General features: G+C 45.6%; 1 protein-coding gene across 1 annotated transcript; it reads right to left on the bottom strand.

Annotated features, from left to right (window-relative positions):
* Window positions 1-5388: 5388 nt before the first annotated feature.
* Window positions 5389-20608, bottom strand: LOC136642168 (tripartite motif-containing protein 10-like). Its single transcript, XM_066618446.1, has 8 exons — window positions 20523-20608; window positions 17293-17738; window positions 15240-15335; window positions 13384-13614; window positions 11943-11965; window positions 9793-9911; window positions 8780-8812; window positions 5389-7078 (listed from the first exon to the last, which is right to left on the bottom strand). The coding sequence occupies exons 2-8, from the start codon at window positions 17689-17691 to the stop codon at window positions 6561-6563; spliced, it is 1419 nt and encodes a 472-aa protein (XP_066474543.1). The 5' UTR covers window positions 17692-17738; window positions 20523-20608; the 3' UTR covers window positions 5389-6560.
* Between the last annotated feature and the right edge of the window lie 1159 nt (window positions 20609-21767).

The following is a 21767-nucleotide window of genomic DNA, read 5'->3' as shown; positions in this document are numbered from 1 at the left end:
AAACTGCTATGTGAACTTTTAGTTGAAAAGCGGTATATAAATACTGTTGTTAATAATAATAATAATAATAATAATAATAATAATAATAATAATAATAATAATAATATCTGGTGTGCTCCCTGGGGCTTTTGGTGGGCCGCTGTGAGATACAGGAAGCTGGACTAGAGGGGGCTATGGCCTGATCCAGTGGGGCTGTTCTTATGTTCACTGGACTCCGCCATGGGAAGCCCAGTAAACCTGGGCTCAAAAGACTTTTCTGGCTGTTGCCACCCTTCCTCTGCCCTATTTTGCCCCCTCCCCACCCCTCTTCGGCCAACCCTTGAAACCACTCTCCCCCACACTGTTTCACCCCTTCGCCTCCCCCTTTGGAAAGAAGCCCAAAAGAAACTTTTTACCCCCTGCTAAAATTCCTGGCAGAGGCCCAGGTTGAATACTACTGGGTGAAGGGGACAAGGCTGCTAAACAGAGGGTGTAGAAGGGGACATGGAGGGGGGGGGGAGGGAGATTCATATCCCTGCCAGGCACCAAGTACAGGAGAGGACAGTCACATCCATGCCTTCTTGTAAACATCTGGAATGAGCACAGAACATAAGAACATAAGATCCATTATGGGGTACAAGCCATGATGTGTATGCGCAACCTCCTGATTTTAGAAATGGGCTATGTCAGAATGCCAGATGCAAGGGAGGGCACCAGGATGAGGTCTCTTGTTATCCTGGTGTGCTCCCTGGGGCATTTGGTGGGCCGCTGTGAGATACAGGAAGCTGGACTAGATGGGCCTAGGGCCTGATCCAGTGGGGCTGTTCTTATGTTCTTATGTTAACAGCCCTGCTGGATCAGGCCATAGGTCCATCTAGACCAGCTTCCTGTATCTCACAGTGGCCCACCAGATGCCTCAGAGAGCACACAAGACAACAAGAGACCTGCATCTTGGTGCCATCCCCTGCATCTGGCATTCTGAGGTAACCCACTTCTAAAATCAGACGATTGCACATACACAACAACGGCTTGTATCTTGTGGTGGACTTTTCCCTCTAGAAAGTTGTCCATTTCCCTTTTAAAGGTATCCAGACCAGATGCCATCACCACATCCTGTGGCAAGGGGTTCCACAGACTAGGGTCAGAAGGGTCTGGAGTCGGAAGGGGAGGGGGGACCAGATGTCCTTCTCCTCTTGCTTCCCAAGAGCATCTCCTCCTGCCCCCTCCCGCTCTGGGCTACTTTAGGTGCACTTAACTATAAAGCTGGTGCGCGTCCCTTGCTGGATGTGGTTTCTCTGTCCCTCTTCTGCAGACTGATCCAGCCAGAGAGCAGCCAAAGATCCGGGCAGGGTGCCCTACAATCGGCTGAAAGCGGGAGATCTCGCCCTCCCAGAAGGGGAGGTGTTGGCCCTCCCCAGCCCTGTCCCCTCCCTCTGTCGACACGGGCGCTTTTGCTGCTGCAGGACCAATGAGGGGCGATGATGCCAGAGACTAAAAGCTGGAGTGGCAGCAGGGCAGGGCAGGGCACGTCGCTGGCAGCACACCTGGAACGGCGCCTGTTGCTGGGCGCACCCTCGATCCTTGCGCGCTCGATCTTCACCAATGGCTGCAGTCCCAACCTCACTTACCCTGGAGTAAGCTCCATTGGCTATCATGGCACTTACTTCTGAGTAGACAGGCATAGGATAGGGCTCCAGGGAAAGTGGCTTTAGCTTTAACACTGCAACACTGGTGGATCTTTGATTGCAGTGACTTCCACAAAAAGTCATTTTTAGAGTTTTGGGGACATCGCAGTGCCTTTCTCTAAGTGGTGCACCAAAGAATCCAATGGCTGGAGCATCAGCACAGCACACTATGTGTTCTTGTACAGTACAGTACAGTATTGGGGGGGGGGTCATTAGCTATATTAATTGCATATAAGCACTAACGTGGAGCTTTGTTGATTCTTAGGCTGCAATCCTAACCACACTTTTCTGAGAGTAAGCCCAATTGAAGAAAATAGAACTTACTTCTGAGTAGACCTGGTTAGGATTGTGCCCTTAGGCTCTTTTGAATTATACCTGTTTCATGGGAGTTAACTGCAGGGAGAGCTGAAATGGACTATTTGTAACATAAGAACAGCCCTGCTGGATCAGGCCATAGGCCCATCTAGTCCAGCTTCCTGCATCTCACAGAGGCCCACCAAATGCTTCAGGGAGCACACAAGACAACAAGACACAACCTTTATCCTTGTGCCCTCCCCTGCATCAGGCTTTCTGAGGTAGCCTACCTCTAAAACCAGGAGCTTGCACATGACTTGTAACATGTGACTTTCCCTCCAGAAATTTGCCCAATCCCCTCTTTTAAGGCATCTAGGCGAGATGCCATTACCACTTCCTGCGGCAAGGAGTTCCACAGACTAATTTGTGCTCCAACTTTGCTAGCTAATAAAAGGCATTGTGAAACATACAATATCTCTCTTCTGTTTTATTACCTTCTGTATTCTCTGTTACCTCCCTTCTGGAGGGCCCTTCATCAACATCAAATGTACGGCCTACAGACAGCAACTATGTATGGATATATTTTTGGACATTTGGAAGTCTTTCTTAGAAATATATGCATAGATTGCATATAAATATATTTTGTAATATTTCTGTGTTTTACTTATACTACAAATTTTTCTTCTTTTTAATTTTTATTCACTAATAGAGGAAAATGAGGGGGAAACACTTCTGAATGCCCCCACCAAAAAAACACACAAAACATTGATTGAAGCATCTGGTAGAACCCTTTCTTCTGAATGAAGCATTCACACTCTTCTGATTGTTGGAAGACTGAACATTCTTCTTGACAGTGGTGTCGGTGGAGAATGATTTGAACCTGATTCCTCAATAGGACAGGGGAGTCTGTGGCCAGGGATTTTTTATTTCATGGTTCATCTGCCTGCAGGGCAGATGCAGAGATGGGTTATCCGAAGCAGATGGAAAGCTGAAGAAGCAGAGGGGAGAAGCAAGTTGGAATTTAAGTCAGAAAAGGGCTCTTCACTAGGCCTTCACCAGGTCAGGGGGGGACAAAATCCCCAGGGCTTGGACCACCAGGGCTCTGGACCATGACAACACAAACTATACGGCACAAAACAAATTTATTCAGTGTTGCAGTTTTAATATCACCCAGACACTCAGATTTTGCTCCTCCTAGCTCTCTGCTTTTAGGCTGGGAGCCTGGTGATCAGGCCCGGAACCTGCTTGGCAAGCTGGTGTACTTGCAAGACCAACAATGCACCTGGAAGACCAGGGGTCCTGCTCTCCTCACTTGCCTCTGAGTCATCAGTCACTGAGCAGCAGGGAGTAACATCCCTTCTCTGCTGGGACTCCAGTACCTGCCAGAAGCCCTCCCCACCAGCTTCCTGTCCCCCTCCTGCATAGCAACAGCACTGAAGCCTTGCCTCTGCCAACCACCCGTTCTCCTTCCTGCTCATCTTTCTTGTTTCTCTGTCCCTCTCCTGCTCATCGCAGCACCTATGGAATCCTGGGAATCAAGCACTCTGCTGGGTCACTGCGGCAGCGTCCCCCATTCATTCCCCTCGCACAATGTGTTCCCATTACCTTGATTCTTCAGAATGGCACCTGTTTTTAGATACTTGATATGGTTTCCCCCTCTCCCTTGTGACTGGACAGGAATTCATCTCCCCACAAAATGATGTGTTCATTTCAGTTACATCTGAAGAGGCTGTGGCCCTCTTTTTCTCTGGTAGCAGGTTGGGAGATTGTATACAGGGAGAAAATGATATGAGGTAACACTGGCATTGGAGAGAAATACACAATAGCAGTATAGCATGGACATCAGCTACTATGTGTTTGAATACTGTTACAGAATCCTAACATATTATAATAAACTTCCGTCAAGGGCATAAAACAGGTTTTCAAGGGTTAAACAAGTGAGTGAAGTTTCACCTCCAAAAAAGTGCAGTGACTGTTATGGCAGTTCAAACACCATGCCGAACCGCCTTCACGACCATCTAAGGGCAGGACACCAGAACCTTCTCTCTGAACACCTGGCCCAGCTTCCAGATGAAGACATGCTTCCCATATATGCAAATGAACAGCTAGAATAGGGATGTCAATCTCGTTTCATACAGAGGGCTGAAGTTAGCATTCGTGGTCCTTGCTGAGGGCTGGAAGTGACATCATTAAGCAGAACGAGACAACTTCAAGCAGATGATGGCCAGAAATAAGCACTTTGTTCTCACATAGAAACTCATTAGCTGCAAATGACAGAAGAGAAAATGTGCCAATCTTGATAATCTTTTCAAGATATGAGAGAACCCAATTATCAAGCTGGGAGAGCCCAATTTTAACAGGGGCTGGATAAATTGCTTCCAAGGGCAGCATTTGGCCCACAGGCCTTGTTTGACACCCCTAAGCTAGAAGATTTCATCAGTTCTCTATAGCAGGGGTGCCCAAACCCCGACCCGGGGGCCACTTGTGGCCCTCGGGGACTCCCAATCCAGCCTGCAAGGAGCCCCCAGTGAGCCTCTAGCTCTTCAGAGACTTGCTGCAGCCCGTGCCTGCCTAAATGAATATATTAGAGATGGAACTTATATGAAAGAAAGAAGATCTTGCAATAGCACAAGGCCTATAAAAGACCTTGCACAAAGCAAGGCTGGCCTTTCCTTGGCTGCCGCTGCTACATCACAGATGTGAAACAGCAAGAGTGGAGGAAGCCCTCATTCCACAGCTCACACAAGAGGTCAAACAGTAGCCCTTATGCTGAGAGCAGTTATGTTGGGCCAGCGCAGGCTCCAGCAAGTCTCCAGGGGGGCAGAGGCTCTTTGGAGACTGGGTTTCCTCACAGGCCAGACTGGGAGTCCCCGAGAGCCGCAAATGGGTCGGGGTTTGGGCACCCCTGCTCTACAACAAGGAGCACATGTGAACTCTCTCCCTTTTCTGCAGTGAAACTTCCAGGTGCGTTTCTACCTTGGGCTGCTTGAAAGAAGCAGACACAATATGGACAACACTGGGGTTGTGACTCTATATCTTCCTGCACATAAGTATTGACAAAATGTCCTTCACAAAGACAGCATTTTTCATAGTCCTACACCCCATGCAAGGGAATTATGGAATATCCAGTCTGGCACTTTTCTTTACATGGAGAGAAAGTAAAAGCAGTAATTCCATCCCAGTGATAGGACAGTGTGTGGGTATCACAGAAGTTACAACCTCACAAAGTGTACTTACGTGTCAATGACAATGATTTCCAAATCAGGCACAAATACAAGCAGAAGGAAAAGGGACTTGGGGACAATATCACTCCCCTGAACCAAGGTTCCCAAACTGCAGGCTTTGAAGGTGTTGCAAGGAATAATTGGGGGAGGGGTGGAATATTGCCAAGCAGGTGCCTCTCAAGTGGAGAGGATGATCCTCAAGCTGTAGACAAAAACTGCCAGATGCTTCATGATGAAAGAGGTCATGTTGGTTTGCATCTGTTATGAGAGTTAAAATAATCACGGCAGTTACAGGGACAAGTGCGCTAGGCCCAAATGACTGCAGCATCAAAACTGCATGTGTGCATGGGCCGTCATAGCTGAAATACAATAAAGAAGAACATTCACAATATTTCACAAGTAGTTAGTTCTCTTCCATGGAAATCGTTCATGTGTACAACTCTGACTCAGTAAGTGCTGGATAATGTGGAAATAAACATGCATGGACGAACTGGAGAAAAAAAAAAAAGCTGTGCAAGCAACAACAGGAAGCAAGAAGCACTTCATGTTTTGGTCCAGCTACAATTTGGCCTTGTCCAAACACATACTCCATGCAGGCAACAATATAGAAATCATATGTCAGCATATATCACCAATATTTACGTACAAAAACTTAGAAGCCTTAGGACAGATAACTAGATTTGCCCGTCGTAGCACTGTCAAGCATCTGTAACAACACAACCCCGCTTCCGCCATGTATGAAGCAGATTTGAAACTCTATAAAAAGGTATTTTTCTTTCAAAAAAGACAATAATCAGAACTTGGATTTGGGCTAAAAAAAGGGGGGGAACAGGAGCCAATAAATGTAACCATACTGAAGTCATATCCTCAGAGAAAGAGGACCCTGTCCCTCTTCTGGCCATAGCATTTAGCAGCAACTGTGGGCAAAAAATTTAGAAAATGGATATTTTGCTAAAAATGTCACAACAGTGTCCCTGAACAGCAACAATAAATGAATAAAGCTTTGTTTATTTTGCATCTTCACAGGGATAGAAAAAGAGAGATTGAAAACAGTAATGGTGGAAACTGGAGGAGGCCTTGTGGCTAATGAGACGGCCCATTTATCAACCTCTGAGTAGAATATATCATGTGTAAGATTTATGGCTGTTATGCATTACAGTTTCTTCCAGTAATAAGCTGCAGTGGGAAGGCGGCATACTGGGGTACAGAAGGATCCATTTACACTCTTTTTGATGGCAGTGAACAGAAGACTGTAGTCTTATTGTGCTCTTTTGTAGTAAAGGTGGTTCTTGACTGCTAAATGTTTTTTCTCATTATGAATCATTCAGGTCTAGAGAGTAAAACCATGAGGACCTGAGAAGGAGATCATATGACTGCCTCAGTGACTGAGTCGGAGGTGGGCTTTTCCGTGGACATAAAAGAAAGGAAGAAGGGTCTCTTTGAAGAATGAGGTTTCTGAGCACATGTAGAGCAGATCTGCTGTATCTGCATCAAAAAAGGCCACCTGTCTTCCAGCACAGTCCAGAGTTACTCGAACCTTCTTGAGCTTCCCACTCAGAGACAGAGGAGGGCAGTCTGGGGGGATGGAGGCCTTGTACTCACCTCCCCACAGCCCAACAGTCCATACCCCCTCTGCAGGAGTTGAGTAAAAAAGGCCCTTTCTCTTCACAGACTGTCTAGCCACCCCCACAGTCCATATTTCCTCTGTTCCCACCATGACCTCCCAGAAATGTCTGCCTGCTGTAAATCCCTCACGTCCCAGCACAACAGAACCTACATCAAATCTCTTCAGATTGTCCTGTACATTTTGTGCACTTTCCCCCCATTTCACACTTTTACAATCCTCAGACAGGATGAGATATGGATTAGCTGTGTCTGGATCCAGAGTTACATTTGCTGTGGATGCGGAAAGAAAAAATGAACAGAGTCAGTGGGAGACTGAGCAACTTCTTTAGCCAAGAGATACATAATTGAAAATTCATCCCCTCCCAATCCGTGAGACTTCCATGTGCTGTTTTCAGGCATGAGGTGCTCCTCTTTTCCTTCCAGACTGTCCCTGCATTTGAACAGGGAACTTGCCTGGAATCTCAACAAAAGCAGAAAGAGGGCTGTCAAACAACACACCTTCATCACAATGACTCTTATTTTACTCATTGATTTCAAATAGCTATATCCTACTTTTCCTGTCCTTCAAGACAACTTAAAGGCAACAAAACACTTATTGTGCTCTTTTGTTTAAGAAAACTGGGTGAACAGAAGCAGGAGGGAATTGGATTCACACTCCACTGACACACACGTGTGATTTGGCCAGACTTCCCAGTACAATTTGGGTGCCACTATTCTGGTTAGCGAAAAACAGCCACCTGGTTATGTATGTAGCAATGTGAAAATAGTCAATAAAGGGGGTTGGTTTATACCAGATTCCTTTGAGACTAGATCAGGACACACATTCTCTATTTTGTCTGTTAATGCAGAGTTAGTGGTCTGAACTGAAGTCCCCTATACAAGTTGATCTTGAACAGTCATTAAGTTGGTTTTAAACCTTCTGAGGCTCTGTACTTGAAGCCAGCATTGCTACTTGAAACATGGTGTCAGAAGAGACAGAATCCTGAACTGCTTTGAGTTGCCCAACAGAGATAGGAAAAGCAGGATACATACTTCATATTAAAATAAACAGACAGAATGAGTTTACATTCTGCAAATAATGTGTTGGAAAAGACAAACCTAATCTTGCCCAGCCATGGAGGAGTTGGAAAAAGGTATTCAGTTTCCATGTGGACATTGTAATGACAGACATAAAGGAAGCTCAGAAGATAAAAAATTATTTTTACTTGATTGGAGAAAGGGGGAGAGAAATACGGTAATACTTTCTTTAGATATTCCCCAAACACAGCACACCTTCTGCAATAATGGCTTCTTATGAGGCCCAGTGTAGCCCACAAAAGAGTGAAATTGTGGAAAGATGTAACCTGAACATTACTTCTTTACCCAAGATCAAACAATACAGGAAGGCACTGAAGAGTAATTTAAGGCTGCGATTCTAGCCACACTTATCTAGGAGTAAGCCCCATTGACTATAATGAGTCTTACTTCTGAGTAGGTATGTAAGGCTTAGGCTGTAAGCTATAATTCTAATAAGCTATAATTTTGGAATGTGTAAAGACTTACTGATAAGGGATCGAATAGTAGGTGGAATCCAAAATTCTCCAGGGCAAGAGAGATTGCAGAGAGAAGCTGATCTGACTCTAGAAAAACCTTTGGACTTTTGCAAGGCAGAGTTGAGCCCTCCAAGGACAGGATTAGTATTCTATAAACCAGTTGTTCCAAACTCCAGGTAAGGGAGTTGGGAACCAGGTAAGTGTTTGCATGGGTGGGGAGGGGGGCAGTGACAACGCCGCAGGGATCACAGTGCTGCTACTTCCAAAGGGCTTTCTTACTTACCTGGGAGAAGCACTGGCCTCCTACAGGGCCCTTAAGGGGGAATGTCCTGCTTCCAGTTCCCCTGGTACGTCACGACCCACTAGTATGGGAACCACTGTTTAAACTAAGTCATCAAGTTGACCTGATTTGTGGCCTTAATTGAGCCCTAAAATTTACCTTTCTGCATGTGACGTCCAGATACCACAGTGTCTGCAGGAGCAAAAGAATAGATATTATGTACCACTCTACTGTGTCTATAACAAATCTCAGAACTGAACGATGAGTTCACAACATTCTAGTCTCTTTTTCCAAGGAAATAATTGAGAAGCTGAAGCAAATCTTGTACAAAAATTTAGCCACAACTCTAGTTTTATTACACATAAATCATTCACACTTGCATAGCTGAGGACTTGGAGATGTTTTGGAGGCTGCTGGTGGTTTCATGGATGTGAATCTACAGATGGCAGCCTACATAAACTGCTCTGTGTCTTCTTAAGAATGGCAGAGCCCTGCTGGATCAGACCAAAGGTTCAACTAACCCAGTATCCTCTTTGCTGCAACAACCAGCCAGATACTCCTGAAAAATCCACAGATGAACAGAAAGACAATAGCCCATTCCTGCTATTTCCCAAGAGGTATGCTGCAGTCATGGTTCATAGAGCCACCACAACAATTCATAGACTCTCAATCCATGAATATGTCTAGTCCCTACTGAAAGGCATCTGTGTTGGAGTTCATTACTACATTTTGTGGATCAAATTCCATTTATGCCAAAGGGGTTGGAGCATTCAGTTCTTACAAGGGAAGGCTGAAGCATTTGTGCCTATTTAGAAGAGAGATACTGGAGGGAGAGAGTCATGTTCGATATGGTCTAGAAGAAGTCATTAGAGAGACATTTTTGTTCCTCTCTCAAAATACTACAACTCCAATTCATCCCATGAAATTCATGGGCAGGGATTCACTCAAAGATGAAGCACATACTGGCTCCTATCTTGGAGAATCCAGGGCATTTTTCATTAATTACCCTTATCACAAACACTATGAGGTGTTTTAAATAAACCCCATTAAATATTTATTATTTAAATAAATAATTTAAATAATTAAAAATATACATATATAGGGCTGGTCAGACAGAGCAAGAATCATCAAAAGCAGTTCAAAATAACATGTTTGCAGCCATTCTTCGTTACCTTTGAATTGCTTTGTGACACCATCCAGAAAGGGGCTTAGATCGCAGACATCCCAGAACCTCCACTTCAGCTCCAGAGGAAAAGCCTTGGGATTCTCAAATTCCTTTCTCATCTCACACCTGATGAAGAGAAACCATCTTTTTCCACCATCCACCCACTCCAGAATTTGAATGCAGCAAAAGATCAGAATGAAGAAGGTGGAAAGAAGCAGGGCTATACAGGGGAAACAAAGACCAGAATACTTAAACTATGACCTAGGCTCTATTAGAGAAAAGGCCAAACACTTGCTTCAGCAGAAAGACACACACACAGAGAGAGAGAGAGAGATGCAGGGAACCTGGCTGTATCAGGTGGAAGACTCTGATCCAGCCCAGGCAGCATGTGATCTATGGTGACTCTGAGGTAAGCCCCATTGAGCCTAATATGATTTACTCACAAAAAAGGCACACTATTTTGATTTTTTTAAAACCCCAATGACACATTTGCTTTAACATGCAATTTCCCAAGTTTTCTATCATAAGAACATAAGAACAGCCCCACTGGATCAGGCCATAGGCCCACCTAGTCCAGCTTCCTGTATCTCACAGCGGCCCACCAAATGCCCCAGGGAGCACACCACATAACAAGAGACCTCATCCTGGTGCCCTCCCTTGCATCTGGCATTCTGACATAACCCATTTCTAAAATCAGGAGGTTGCGCATACACATCATGGCTTGTACCCCGTAATGGATTTTTCCTCCAGAAACTTGTCCAATCCCCTTTTAAAGGCATCTAGGCTAGACGCCAGCACCACATCCTGTGGCAAGGAGTTCCACAGACCAACCACACGCTGAGTAAAGAAATATTTTCTTTTGTTTATCCTAACCCGCCCAACACTCAATTTTAGTGGATGTCCCCTGGTTCTGGTATTATGTGAGAGTGTAAAGAGCATCTCCCTATCCACGCTGTCCATCCCCTGCATAATTTTGTATGTCTCAATCATGTCCCCCCTCAGGCGTCTCTTTTCTAGGCTGAAGAGGCCCAAACGCCGTAGCCTTTCCTCATAAGGAAGGTGCCCCAGCCCAGTAATAATCTTAGTCGCTCTCTTTTGCACCTTTTTCATTTCCACTATGTCTTTTTTGAGATGCGGCGACCAGAACTGGACACAATACTCCAGGTGTGGCCTTACCATCAATTTGTACAACGGCATTATAATACTAGCCGTTTTGTTCTCAATACCCTTCCTAATGATCCAAAGCATAGAATTTGCTTAGAATTTGCATAGAATATCATTTGCTAGCTGTCTTTCTCAGTTGCTGCATCTCGCCCTGCTCTCGGGTAAAGCATGGATCCAAATGGGATCAATTCGGTAGGAAATGTTTCTTGGGAGTACTCCTGTCTAGCACCCAACTCACCTCTGCATCCCACAAAGAAATGAAGGTTTTGAAAGTAGTGCCTGCAATGCTAACCTTGAAGACTCTCAGGCACCCCTCAGATTCCACCCCTAAACCTTGCAGTTCTTTAATCTAAACCCAGAAGTGATCTGAACAGGACAAGGCTATCAAAGAGAAATCCCAGACTTCCTTTCTCTTCTCTGCTACTGCCATGCTACATTGTTGGTTTGGTACACAGAGAAAGAGAAATTCCATGACATTTGCCCATGAAGTGCACCTTCTGTGCCTCTCCTCTTTTTGCATCTAGCTGGGTAGGAGGCAAAGGGGTTTGTCCTTGACACACTGAGCTGAGAAAGGAGTGATATTCTCCAATGCTCAGAGTGAGACCAGGGAGATCCCCAGTTATCTTCCTAGGCCTGGAGAAGGTTGAGGATGATCTCTCCATTCTTTCACGGGACTTGGAGAGGCTCATAAAAGAATGAGACATATTGTTGCTTTCAGATCTTCTGAGGGTTGGTGAATGTCCCTCTGCTTCCTCAAAATGCATTCGTGGGTCACTGACTCTCCTGTGAATACAGTGCAGCCTCAGTGTTAATAGTAGGGGAAAGGAGACAATGCTCTGGAAGGGAAACCTGGTGTGTGGATCAGTGTGTTTTAAACTGTGAAATGCTGGAGAGTATGGAGATGCACATGTTCTGCTCAGGAGCCTGGAAGGCCATAGCCATCACCTGCTATTCCCAGCAACATGCAGCATGAAATGAGTGGGATCCACTTACCTCTGCAAGGTGTCTCCAATATCCTAGAAGGGAAAGACAGAAAGAAGGAACTCAGGGCCTGCCCAGACCACACCGTGAAGTGCCTGGAGAATTTCTGGAGGGTGATGACCCTTAACTCCTTAATGTGTCTAGCGGGAGGGTTTAGCACACACCACTCAAGAGTTTGGGGGAGCAGCATGTCATCACAAAGCAAGGAGAAAATCTTCACCAGATAATGAAAAAGCAGGCAAATTGAGATACCAAAATGCCACTCAGAATGGTCTACTTAACCTGGGATTTCCAATCTTTGGCTGAGCCAACTGGAACAGCACGGGCTGGTGTCAGGGAACACTTTAGAACAGTGGTTCCCACACATTTAGCACTGGGACCCACTTTTTAGAATGAGAATCTGTCGGGACCCACCGGAAGTGATGTCATGACCAGAAGTGACATTGTCAAGCAAGAAAATTTGACACAATCCTAGGCTGCAATCCTACCCACACTTACCCAGGAGTAAGTCCCATTTAGTATCATTGTTAAAACCATATACATAGCAGCCTGTTAAAAGTACAGGTTTGCAGCATTTCCCCAAATGCAGTCACAAACCACGGTAGCATCAAGTCTAGAATATTAAAAATAAAATATTGACATGAATGGGGACCCACCTGAATTTGGCCTACCTAGTGGGTCCCGACCCACAGTTTGAGAAACACTGCCTTAGAAGGAGCTAGATAGGCATGTTGGTTCCAGCTCCAAACAAAGGCATTCTGTCCACAGCTGTCTGCCTCTCCAGCTCCCCCTTTCTAGACAGGGCTGTGGCGAGTTCATTGTGTTGGGCGTTTATTGTTTTGATTTTGTCAATATCTGGTGTTTTTTTGTTTCTGTTTTGTTTTTCTGTTTTGCTAATGACTAGTGCCTCTCTTCATCTGTTTTTACCATTTCCCCTTTCTCTTTTTGTATTTCAATAAACTCTAATATTTTGACAAATTACTTGTCCAGTTTTTATGTTCAGAGCCCAGATCCTACTTCACTCATGGTCTTCTGTTAGGGCACCACCCAGGGCAAGTGTGGAGGTGAGGGAGTTGGGACTCCCTTGCTCAATTCACTCCCTGGATTGTGCCTCTAGTCACTTAGTTCCAAGCTGAAACCCCAGTACTGTATCTTCAGTAAACCCAGACAAAAGGGGGGTGAGAAAGTGTACCTCTTTTTTACCGCAGTTTGGGGTCTTAGAACAGGTCTTAGAAGGGCAACAGGTCTTAGAAGGGAAATCAATCGCTAAAAAGTTATCATGATTCCATCAACATGGGAATCTCCAGGCCACAGTAAAATGAACACACTTCCTTATTCCTCTTGGTCGTTCCTGAACATAGACAGACCTTTTAATCAGCACCAAAAGCTGAGTCCCTTCAGTTAGTTTCCTTCCCCTGGAGGGGAACATAGGCTATTTCTGCCACCATCTCACCTGCAGAAGCTCCCTTGCTGGCTGCTGAAGCTTCTCTTCCATTTGTTGGATGATACTTTCAAGGGAGACAAGTTCCTTTGAGAGCTTGTCTATGTGCTCATCTCTTCTTGTTGAAATCTCTTCCTCCACTTCTTCCATCTGGGCCAGGAGAAGCTTTTTTTGTACTTCCAGAAACGCATGTAGTTGACTGAACAGAGCTAGTGTCTTTTCCCTCTCTGCTTTGGTTTGTTGCTGCAACAGATAGATGAAAAGAGGAGACAAGGAGACCAGTATCAAGAACAGAGAGATTCAGTTTTCAGATAAGATATGAGAAAGGAAAGAAGGAAGCAGGAGTGGCCTAACCCCCTTAGATGCCCATGTGGTCAGGCACTGCCTCTCCTAAAATGCACAATCATGCACATACATTTTTCCCCCTGCTGCCATCCCTACAAATATCATAAGAACATAAGAACAGCCCCACTGGATCAGGCCATAGGCCCATCTAGCCCAGCTTCCTGTATCTCACAGCGGCCCACCAAATGCCCCAGGGAGCACACCAGATAACAAGAGACCTCATCCTGGTGCCCTCCCTTGCATCTGGCCTTCTGACATAGCTCATTTCTAAAATCAGGAGGTTGCACATACACATCATGGCTTGTACCCCGTAATGGATTTTTCCTCCAGAAACTTGTCCAATCTCTTTTTAAAGGCGTCCAGGCCAGATGCCATCACCACATCCTGTGGCAAGGAGTTCCACAGACCAACCACACGCTGTGTAAAGAAATATTTTCTCTTGTCTGTTCTAACTCTCCCAACACTCAATTTTAGTGGATGTCCCCTGGTTCTGGTGTTATGTGAGAGTGTAAAGAGCATCACTCTGTCCACCCCCTGCATAATTTTGTATGTCTCAATCATGTCCCCCCTCAGGCGTTTCTTTTCTAGGCTGAAGAGGCCCAAACGCTGTAACCTGTCCTCGTAAGGAAGGTGCCCCAGCCCCGTAATCATCTTAGTCGCTCTCATTTGCACCTTTTCCATTTCCACTATCAATCCCCCTGCCAACCACTTGCCTTCTCCTTCTCCTCTCTTTTCCTGACACCACTGTTGCCCTTTTCCTCCATTTCCTCCTCCTGGTTCCTTCCCCACTCCAAAAAGCAGAGAAGGGTGAGGAGGTAAGGGAGAGAGTGCAGAGGGGAGTAGAGATTGGCGACCCACAGCCACTCCTTCCCTCAATTCCTCCCTCTCTGTGTTTTGCAGCAGCAGGTAGGCAGTCAGGAGGGAAAAAACGGAGACATAGCCAGCAGCAGCTTCATCACCACACTGCTGCCACCACCACTTTCAGGAAACAGACAGCTGCGATGCTCACAGGGAACTAGAGTGGGGCATATGCCCTGGGCACAAAAAATGTTGATGTTGTCATTTGTAGTCATTTGAGACTCAGAGTGTTCGGGCGTTGAACATTCATACTATTAGAGCCCAGACGCAGCTGATCTTGGTTCTTGTCCTTCTTAAATTGGAATCATAGCTCCAGTCCTGCCCCTCCCACATCCACAAAGTTCCTCCTACCGATTCAGGCTCTATTTTTTTCCTTGCCCCCTAATTCCCCTTGTTACATCACAGGCTGCTCCCCTAATGTGATGCCATGAACTCAAGAACCCACCAAGGCTCATGTGAAGACCAGCCCTATTAGGAAGTGCACTTTGACCTTTTGGAAGATATTACATCGACCTCAAGCAGGAAAATGCTGACCAAAGCCCACCTTTAGAATGGCCTTTCATGAAGAGCCAGCCATTTGGACTCTGTTGCATTTACTATCACCTTTTACAGATATGGTTTTGTAGTAGTTGTTCATTAGTTGTTCAGATAATAGTGACACTTACAAGCAGGTCTTGGCCTTCCTTTTCTATGGTTTCTTTATTTGATCGAATGTCTTCTCTCTTCTTTTTCAGAAGCTCCAGGTATCTAGGGAATTGAAACTGTAAGAAAAAGGAAAGTAAGGTTCCTCTCCAAATTCTCCCTATGGAAGGAGAATCTTCCAGGTATCTGGGGAATCCACCCACATTAGGGTAATCTAGTCTTCTCAAACACACACTGTTGTTGTGTTGTTGACACCCCACACCACACTGCAGTGTGAACAGAGAACAGTAAGGATTTTAATTTTCTTCTGAATTCTTAAAAGACAGTGGTGTTTGTTTAGACTGTTGATATTTTGAATTTTTAAACTATAATTTTATCCTGTCATATCTTATTTAAAGAACAGTGTAAAAATCTATTTCTTTCAAAAGTTAAGACGACAAGTATGTAAATATATATGTTACCATGTGATTCCTGTAAATATGAGTAAAAAACTAAGGGACAACAGAAGAAAATATTTAAGTGGCAGTAAGAAAAGGCCTATAACCAAGGCAAAGAATGACAAAATAATTTAGTTTTATATCTCTAAGATTCTACAGACCTTGGCTGTGAACCTGACTTCTCTCAGAGTGTCATGGGTGTACCTTATGGTATGTTGGTGACACCCAGCGCCAATGCTGAAGTATGTTAGGATTGGGCCCTCAGGCATCCTATCCAACTTTCCAGCGCCAATGCAGCCTCAATGCAACCCTTAGGTAAGGGAACAAACGTTCCCTTACCTTAGCTATTTTTAACCAGTGTGCTGTCGCACATTGGTGTGCCGCAGATGGTCTGCAGGTTGGCCATTGAAATTTGGGAGAGAGGCTTTTATTATTAGGGACATTGGGGGATGTGAGCCCCCCACCAGCATTGCAGACTGCCTTGTCAATTGTCCAATAAAGGACATAAGAACATAAGAACAGCCCCACTGGATCAGGCCACAGGCCCATCTAGTCCAGCTTCCTGTATCTCACAGCGGCCCACCAAATGCCCCAGGGAGGACACCAGATAACAAGAGACCTCATCCTGGTGCCCTCCCTTGCATCTGGCATTCTGAAGGACAATTGTGTCTTGACAATTTTAGTGCCTTGTCAGTGTGCCATGAGATGGAAAAGGCTGACAATGGCTGCCTTTTCTTGAGGAGGTCTTCATGACTGCCCCTAAATCATTGGATGCAGTGCATGCTTTATCGCTGCATCAGTGCTGGAAAGATGAATAGGACTGGGCCCTGAATGGGCTCATGAGACTCAGCAAAGCCTGCCTTTATCACTTCCCAAGATGGGGAAGGAGAGGGCTACCCTTTGGACTTCCCTTGCTTTCACATCCAACACCAGGTGAACTGCTTCTAAACATACACTCACACACACACTTGCACTTGATTGCAAATTGGGAAAAGTTTGATCTATTTAACCAAAGGTTTTGGCATCAGAAAAATCATCGAGAGTGGGCTAGCTTGCTTAGGCTAGAGCAGGGGTGTCCAAAGTTTTTGGCAGGAGGGCCACATCAGCTCTCTGACAATGTGTCGGGGGCCGGGGGGAAAAAGAATTGATTTACATTTAAAATTTGAATAAATTTAAATACATTTACATAAATGAATATATTAAAGATGAAGTTATATGAATAAATGAAGCTCTTGCAATAGCTCAAGACATATAAAAGATCTTGCACAAAGCAAGGCTGGCGTTTCCTTTGCTGCCGCTACTGCATCACAGACGTGAAACAGCAAGCAGTGGAGGTAGCCCTCACCCCACAGCTCATGCGAGAGGTCAAATAGTTGCCTCAGTTGCTGAGATCAGTTGTGTTGGGCCAGAGCGGGCTCCAACAAATCTCCGGAGGGCCAGAGGCTCATTGAAGACTGGGGGCTCCCTGAGGGCCGCATTGAGAGACCTCAAGGGCCACAAGTGGCCCCAGGGCCGGGGTTTGGGCACCCCTGGGCTAGAGAATAACTAGCATCAGCCCAGGAGGGAACTGGACATACCTTGAGGAAATTCACACTCCACAGAACATTAGATTCAATTATAAAGACTCAAATGATCTTACCTTATATTCCTCAGCAGCCTCTTCCAAGAGAAGGACAGTATGTGATTGATGTTCTGGGGATCGCTCACAAAACAGACACACTAATTTCTTATCCTCTTTGCAGAAGAGGTGGAGTTTTTCCTTATGTATCACACATAAATCCTCTTTTCCTGGATTAAGTGGTAGAAGTTTGATTTTTTCTACTAAATTTGCCAGTTGCCAGTTTCGCCGGAAATTCCCTTTCTTGATTCTGGCTTTGCAGTTGGGACACTCCAAGTCCCCCAGATCTTCCCATTTCTCACAGTAGATGGTGATGCAGCCCCTGCAGAAGTTATGGCCACAGTCCAGAGTCACTGGGTCTTTCAGGTACTCTATGCAGATGGGGCACTGAATTTCCTCTTCCACTGAGGCTGATGCCATGACAGGTGGATTACCTGCAGCTTTCTTAGAAGAGTAGCTTGCAAGACCTGAAACAGGACAACAGGATGTGAATTTTCAGTCTAGAAAAGAGGCACCTGGGGGGGGGGGGATGACGACATGATTGACACATACAAAATCATGCAGGGGATAGACAGAGTGAATGGAGACGCTCTTTTCCCTCTCACATAACACCAGAACCAGGGGACATCCACAAAAGTTGAGTATTGGGAGAGTTAGGACAGACAGAAGAAAAGATTTCTTTACCCAGCGTGTAATTAGTTTGTGGAACTCTTTGCCACAAGAAGTAGTGATGGCATCTTGCCTGGATGCCTTTAAGAGGGGATTGGACAAATTTCTGGAGGAGAAGTTCATTATGGGTTACAAGTCATAGTAGGTATGTGCAAGCTCTTGGTTTTAGAGGCAGGCTGCCTCTGATTGCCAGATGCTGGGGAGGGCACCAGGACGCAGGTTGTGTCTTGTTGTCTTGTGTGTTCCCTGGAGCATTTGGAGGGCCACTGTGAGATACAGGAAGCTGGACTAGATGGGCCTTTGGCCTGATCCAGCAGGGCTCTTCTTATGTTCTTAATGGGTAACAGAGAAGAAAGAAATGCCTCTTGGGGAAAAACTATTTCACAATCTCTCCATTGCCAAAGCTCTGTGATTTCTCCAAGATGGTGCCCCATTTGTGGAACTGCTAAGAGCCCAGGGACACTCTTTCAGCCATTTCAATAACCCGCTTTCCCTGAAACCAAAGGCCTTCAGAAGGCTTTGTTCTCTAGCCTGAAGGCAGCTAAGGGGCTGCTGCTGCCTCATAACATAGAGGAGACAACTGTAAATGGCAACTGTTAGCCCATTTAGCAGGGCAAGATGGGAGCTTTGTTGCTGATCTTAGCAGCGAAACTTCCTATTCTTACTAACAAGAATGTTTATATCCTGCTTTTCAACAACTATGTTCACAAAGCAAGGCAGCTGTGAGGATAGAAAAGCAGGAGCAAAGCTGTCCCTAGAAGAGAAGGCAGGGTGGAAGCCTGGGGTAGCTCAACCAGTGTAGGCCCCACATTATGGCCATATATTTGTTATGATTGCAATCTGGTGTCTTTCCTGGATGAGTATAAATAGAATGCTAGATGCAGGGAGGTGGCAGCAAGATGCAAGTATCTTGTGGTCTTGTGTGTGCTCCCTGAGGCATCTAGTGGGTTGCTGTGGTGGACCAGATGGGCCTTGGGCCTGATCCAGCAGGGCTCTTCTTATGTTCTTATGAAAGTACAGGACCCAGGGCTTCCACACAAGTTGCCCTGCACAAAGGATAGCTTTGCATAGGATACATATTTGCTCCTCAGAGCTCCTCAGAGGGAGGCTGAAAAATAAACATGGGAAACCATTATGAAGACATTCCAAGTCTCCAGTGATCTCACCTCAAGAGGAAGCTAAAATCTAGTTAATGCTGCCTCTGAAACTTGTGCCCACTCTGGGAAGTGGACATAATATTGTACTGTTTTCACTCATTTGATTGATTGTTTTGATTTTTATGATTCTATACTGATCTGCCAAATTTTAAATGTAGAGACTTACAGAATTAAATTTCTAAAACCCCCTAGTTTGGAGCTTGTGTTTGTCAGCCACCAAGCTCATGGAAGCAACATCTCCAGTGACTCTCCTGCTCTTCTCCCCACTATTAAGAGCAGCTCCCTGATGTGCCACAAAATATATCTTAGAACAGCCGCACTGGATCAGGCCATAGGCCCATCGAGTCCAGCTTCCTGTATCTCACAGTGGCCCACCAAATGCCCCAAGGACATCTACCTCTTGTCATCTGACAAAGATTAAAAACTTGGGAGACAAGCAGATCCTCCATATTCACATAGGCACATTTTTCCACTCTTGTTATGAACTGGGTCCCGCTCCAACAGGAGTCAGGCTCCCCTCTTATTGCAGCCTCAGATCTATTTGTAGCTGTGCTATGAGGTCTCCCACTCCTCTGAGAGGTGAGTAGTTCAGGGACAATTACCAGTCACATACCTAGTGTATTTGAGACCCAGAGCAAATAATTAAAAAAAATAATTAAAAAAAACCTCTCAGATCAGATAAAATTCTTTTACAATACTTTTGACTTGCTCAGGAGTAAGTGCTATTGTTTTCTATGCAGTTTTCAATGTGGTTACTCCCAGGAGTAAGTGTGGGGTAGATTGCAGCCTTATTTGTCCACAAAATTGTTAACATGGAAAACCATTATTTTTGATACAGCAAATGGCTGGCAGACTTATGCATATTTATTCAGATGATGCATATTTACTCTCATTGTATCCAGTGGGGCTTACTATAATAGGCCAACGTCTATATATAGCCCAAAGTCTATATTACAGCCAAAACAAAGTTATTTGCAATGCTGCTTATGGATTTCTCTGACCATATCTCATATAGGACAAGAGGAGTGCCAATGAGGTAGGTCTGGACGAAAAAACAACTCTTTGACCTAAAATCACCGTAGCAAAATCAGGCTTTTGGTACACAAGGGACCCTCTGCTTTCCTGTAGCCACTCATTTAGGTTAGTGAGTTGGATAGTTGAGAACTAATGGGTGGAAGGGACAAGGTTGCTAAACAAGAGGATGCAAAAGGGGGCATGAGGGGGGCAGGTGAATTAATATATTTGCCAGACACCAAGTACAGGAGAGGATAGTCATATGCCATCACTACATCCTGTGGCAAGGAGTTCCACAGACCAGGATCTGGAGTCAGAAGGAGAAGGGGGCTAGATGCCCTTCTTCTCTTGCTTCCCAAGAGCATCTCCTCCTGCCCCCTCCCGCTCTGGGCTACTTTAGGTGCACTTAACTATAAAGTTGGTGCGCGTCCCTTGCTGGATGTAGCTTCTCTGTCCCTCTTCGACAGACCGATCCAGCCAAAGATCCGGGCAGGGAGATCAGCCGAGCTTGAAAGCGGAAGAGCTCGCCTCGCCCTCCCAGAAGGGGAGGTGTTCACAGCTGGCCCTCCCCGGCCCTGTCCCCTCCCTCTGTCGACACTGGTGCTTTTGCTGCTGCAGGGCCAATGAGGGGCGATGGTGCCAGTGACTAAAAGCTGGAGTGGCAGCAGCGCAGGGCAGGGCAGGGCACCTGGCTGGCAGCACACCTGGAGCAGCCCCTGCTGCTGGGCGCACCCTCGACCTTCGCCAGAGGCAGCAATCCCAGCCTCACTTACCTAGGAGTAAGCTCCTTTGGCTATAGTGGCACTTACTTCTGAGTAGACAGGCACAGGCTTGGGCTCAAAAGGGAAGTGGCTTTAGCTTTATCTGTGCAACCTTGATGGATCCTTGATTGCAATTAATTCCACAAAAAGTCATTTTTAGAGTGTTGGGGACATCACGATGCCTTTCTCTTAAGGGGTGGACCAGAGAATCCAATGGCTGGAGCATCAGCACAGCACACTATGTGTTCTTGTACAGTACAGTACAGTATTGGGGGGGGGGAATCATTAACTATATTAATTACATATAACCACTAATGTGGATCTTTGTTGATTCTTAGGCTCTTTTGAAATATCTGCCTATTCCAAGTTAACGACAGGGAGAGCTGAAATGGACTATTTGTAGCATAAGAACAGGGGTGCCCAAACCCTGGCCATGGGGCCACTTGCGGCCCTCAAGGCCTCTCAATGCGGCCCTCAGGGAGCCCCCAGTCTCCAATGAGCCTCTGGCCCTTCAGAGATTTGTTGGAGCCCACACTGGCCCAATGCAACTGCTCTCAGTGTGAGGGCGATTGTTTGACCTCTCACATGAGCTGTGGGATTCGGGCTCCCTCCACTGCTTGTTGTTTCACGTCTGTGATGCAGTAGTGGCAGCAAAGGAAAGGCCAGCCTTGCTTTGTGCCAGGCCTTTTATAGGCCTTGAGCTGTTGCAAGACCTTCATTCATTCATATACGTTCATCTTTAATATATTCATTTATGTAAACTTATGCAAATTTATTCAAATTTTAAATGTAAATTAATTCTTTTTTTTCCCTGGGGGCCCCCCCCCCATCAGTGTCAGAGAGATGATGTGGCCCTCTTGCCAAAAACTTTGGACACCCCTGCATAAGAACATAG

The sequence above is a fragment of the Tiliqua scincoides genome, chromosome 2 (assembly GCF_035046505.1).
Source record: "Tiliqua scincoides isolate rTilSci1 chromosome 2, rTilSci1.hap2, whole genome shotgun sequence".
NCBI classification, from domain to species: Eukaryota; Metazoa; Chordata; class Lepidosauria; order Squamata; family Scincidae; genus Tiliqua; species Tiliqua scincoides.
This window is presented reverse-complemented; position numbering and strand designations above follow the sequence as displayed.

Coding starts and splice junctions, on each gene's coding strand:
- LOC136642168 (XM_066618446.1), bottom strand. CDS start 17,691: ATGGCATCAGCCTCAGTGGAAGAGGAAATTCAGTGCCCCATCTGCATA. Junction 13,615..15,239: donor AGGAAGGCCAAGACCTGCTT/GTAAGTGTCACT, acceptor TATCTGTTGCAG/CAACAAACCAAAGCAGAGAG. Junction 9,912..11,942: donor ATTGGAGACACCTTGCAGAG/GTAAGTGGATCC, acceptor TCTCTTCATCAG/GTGTGAGATGAGAAAGGAAT.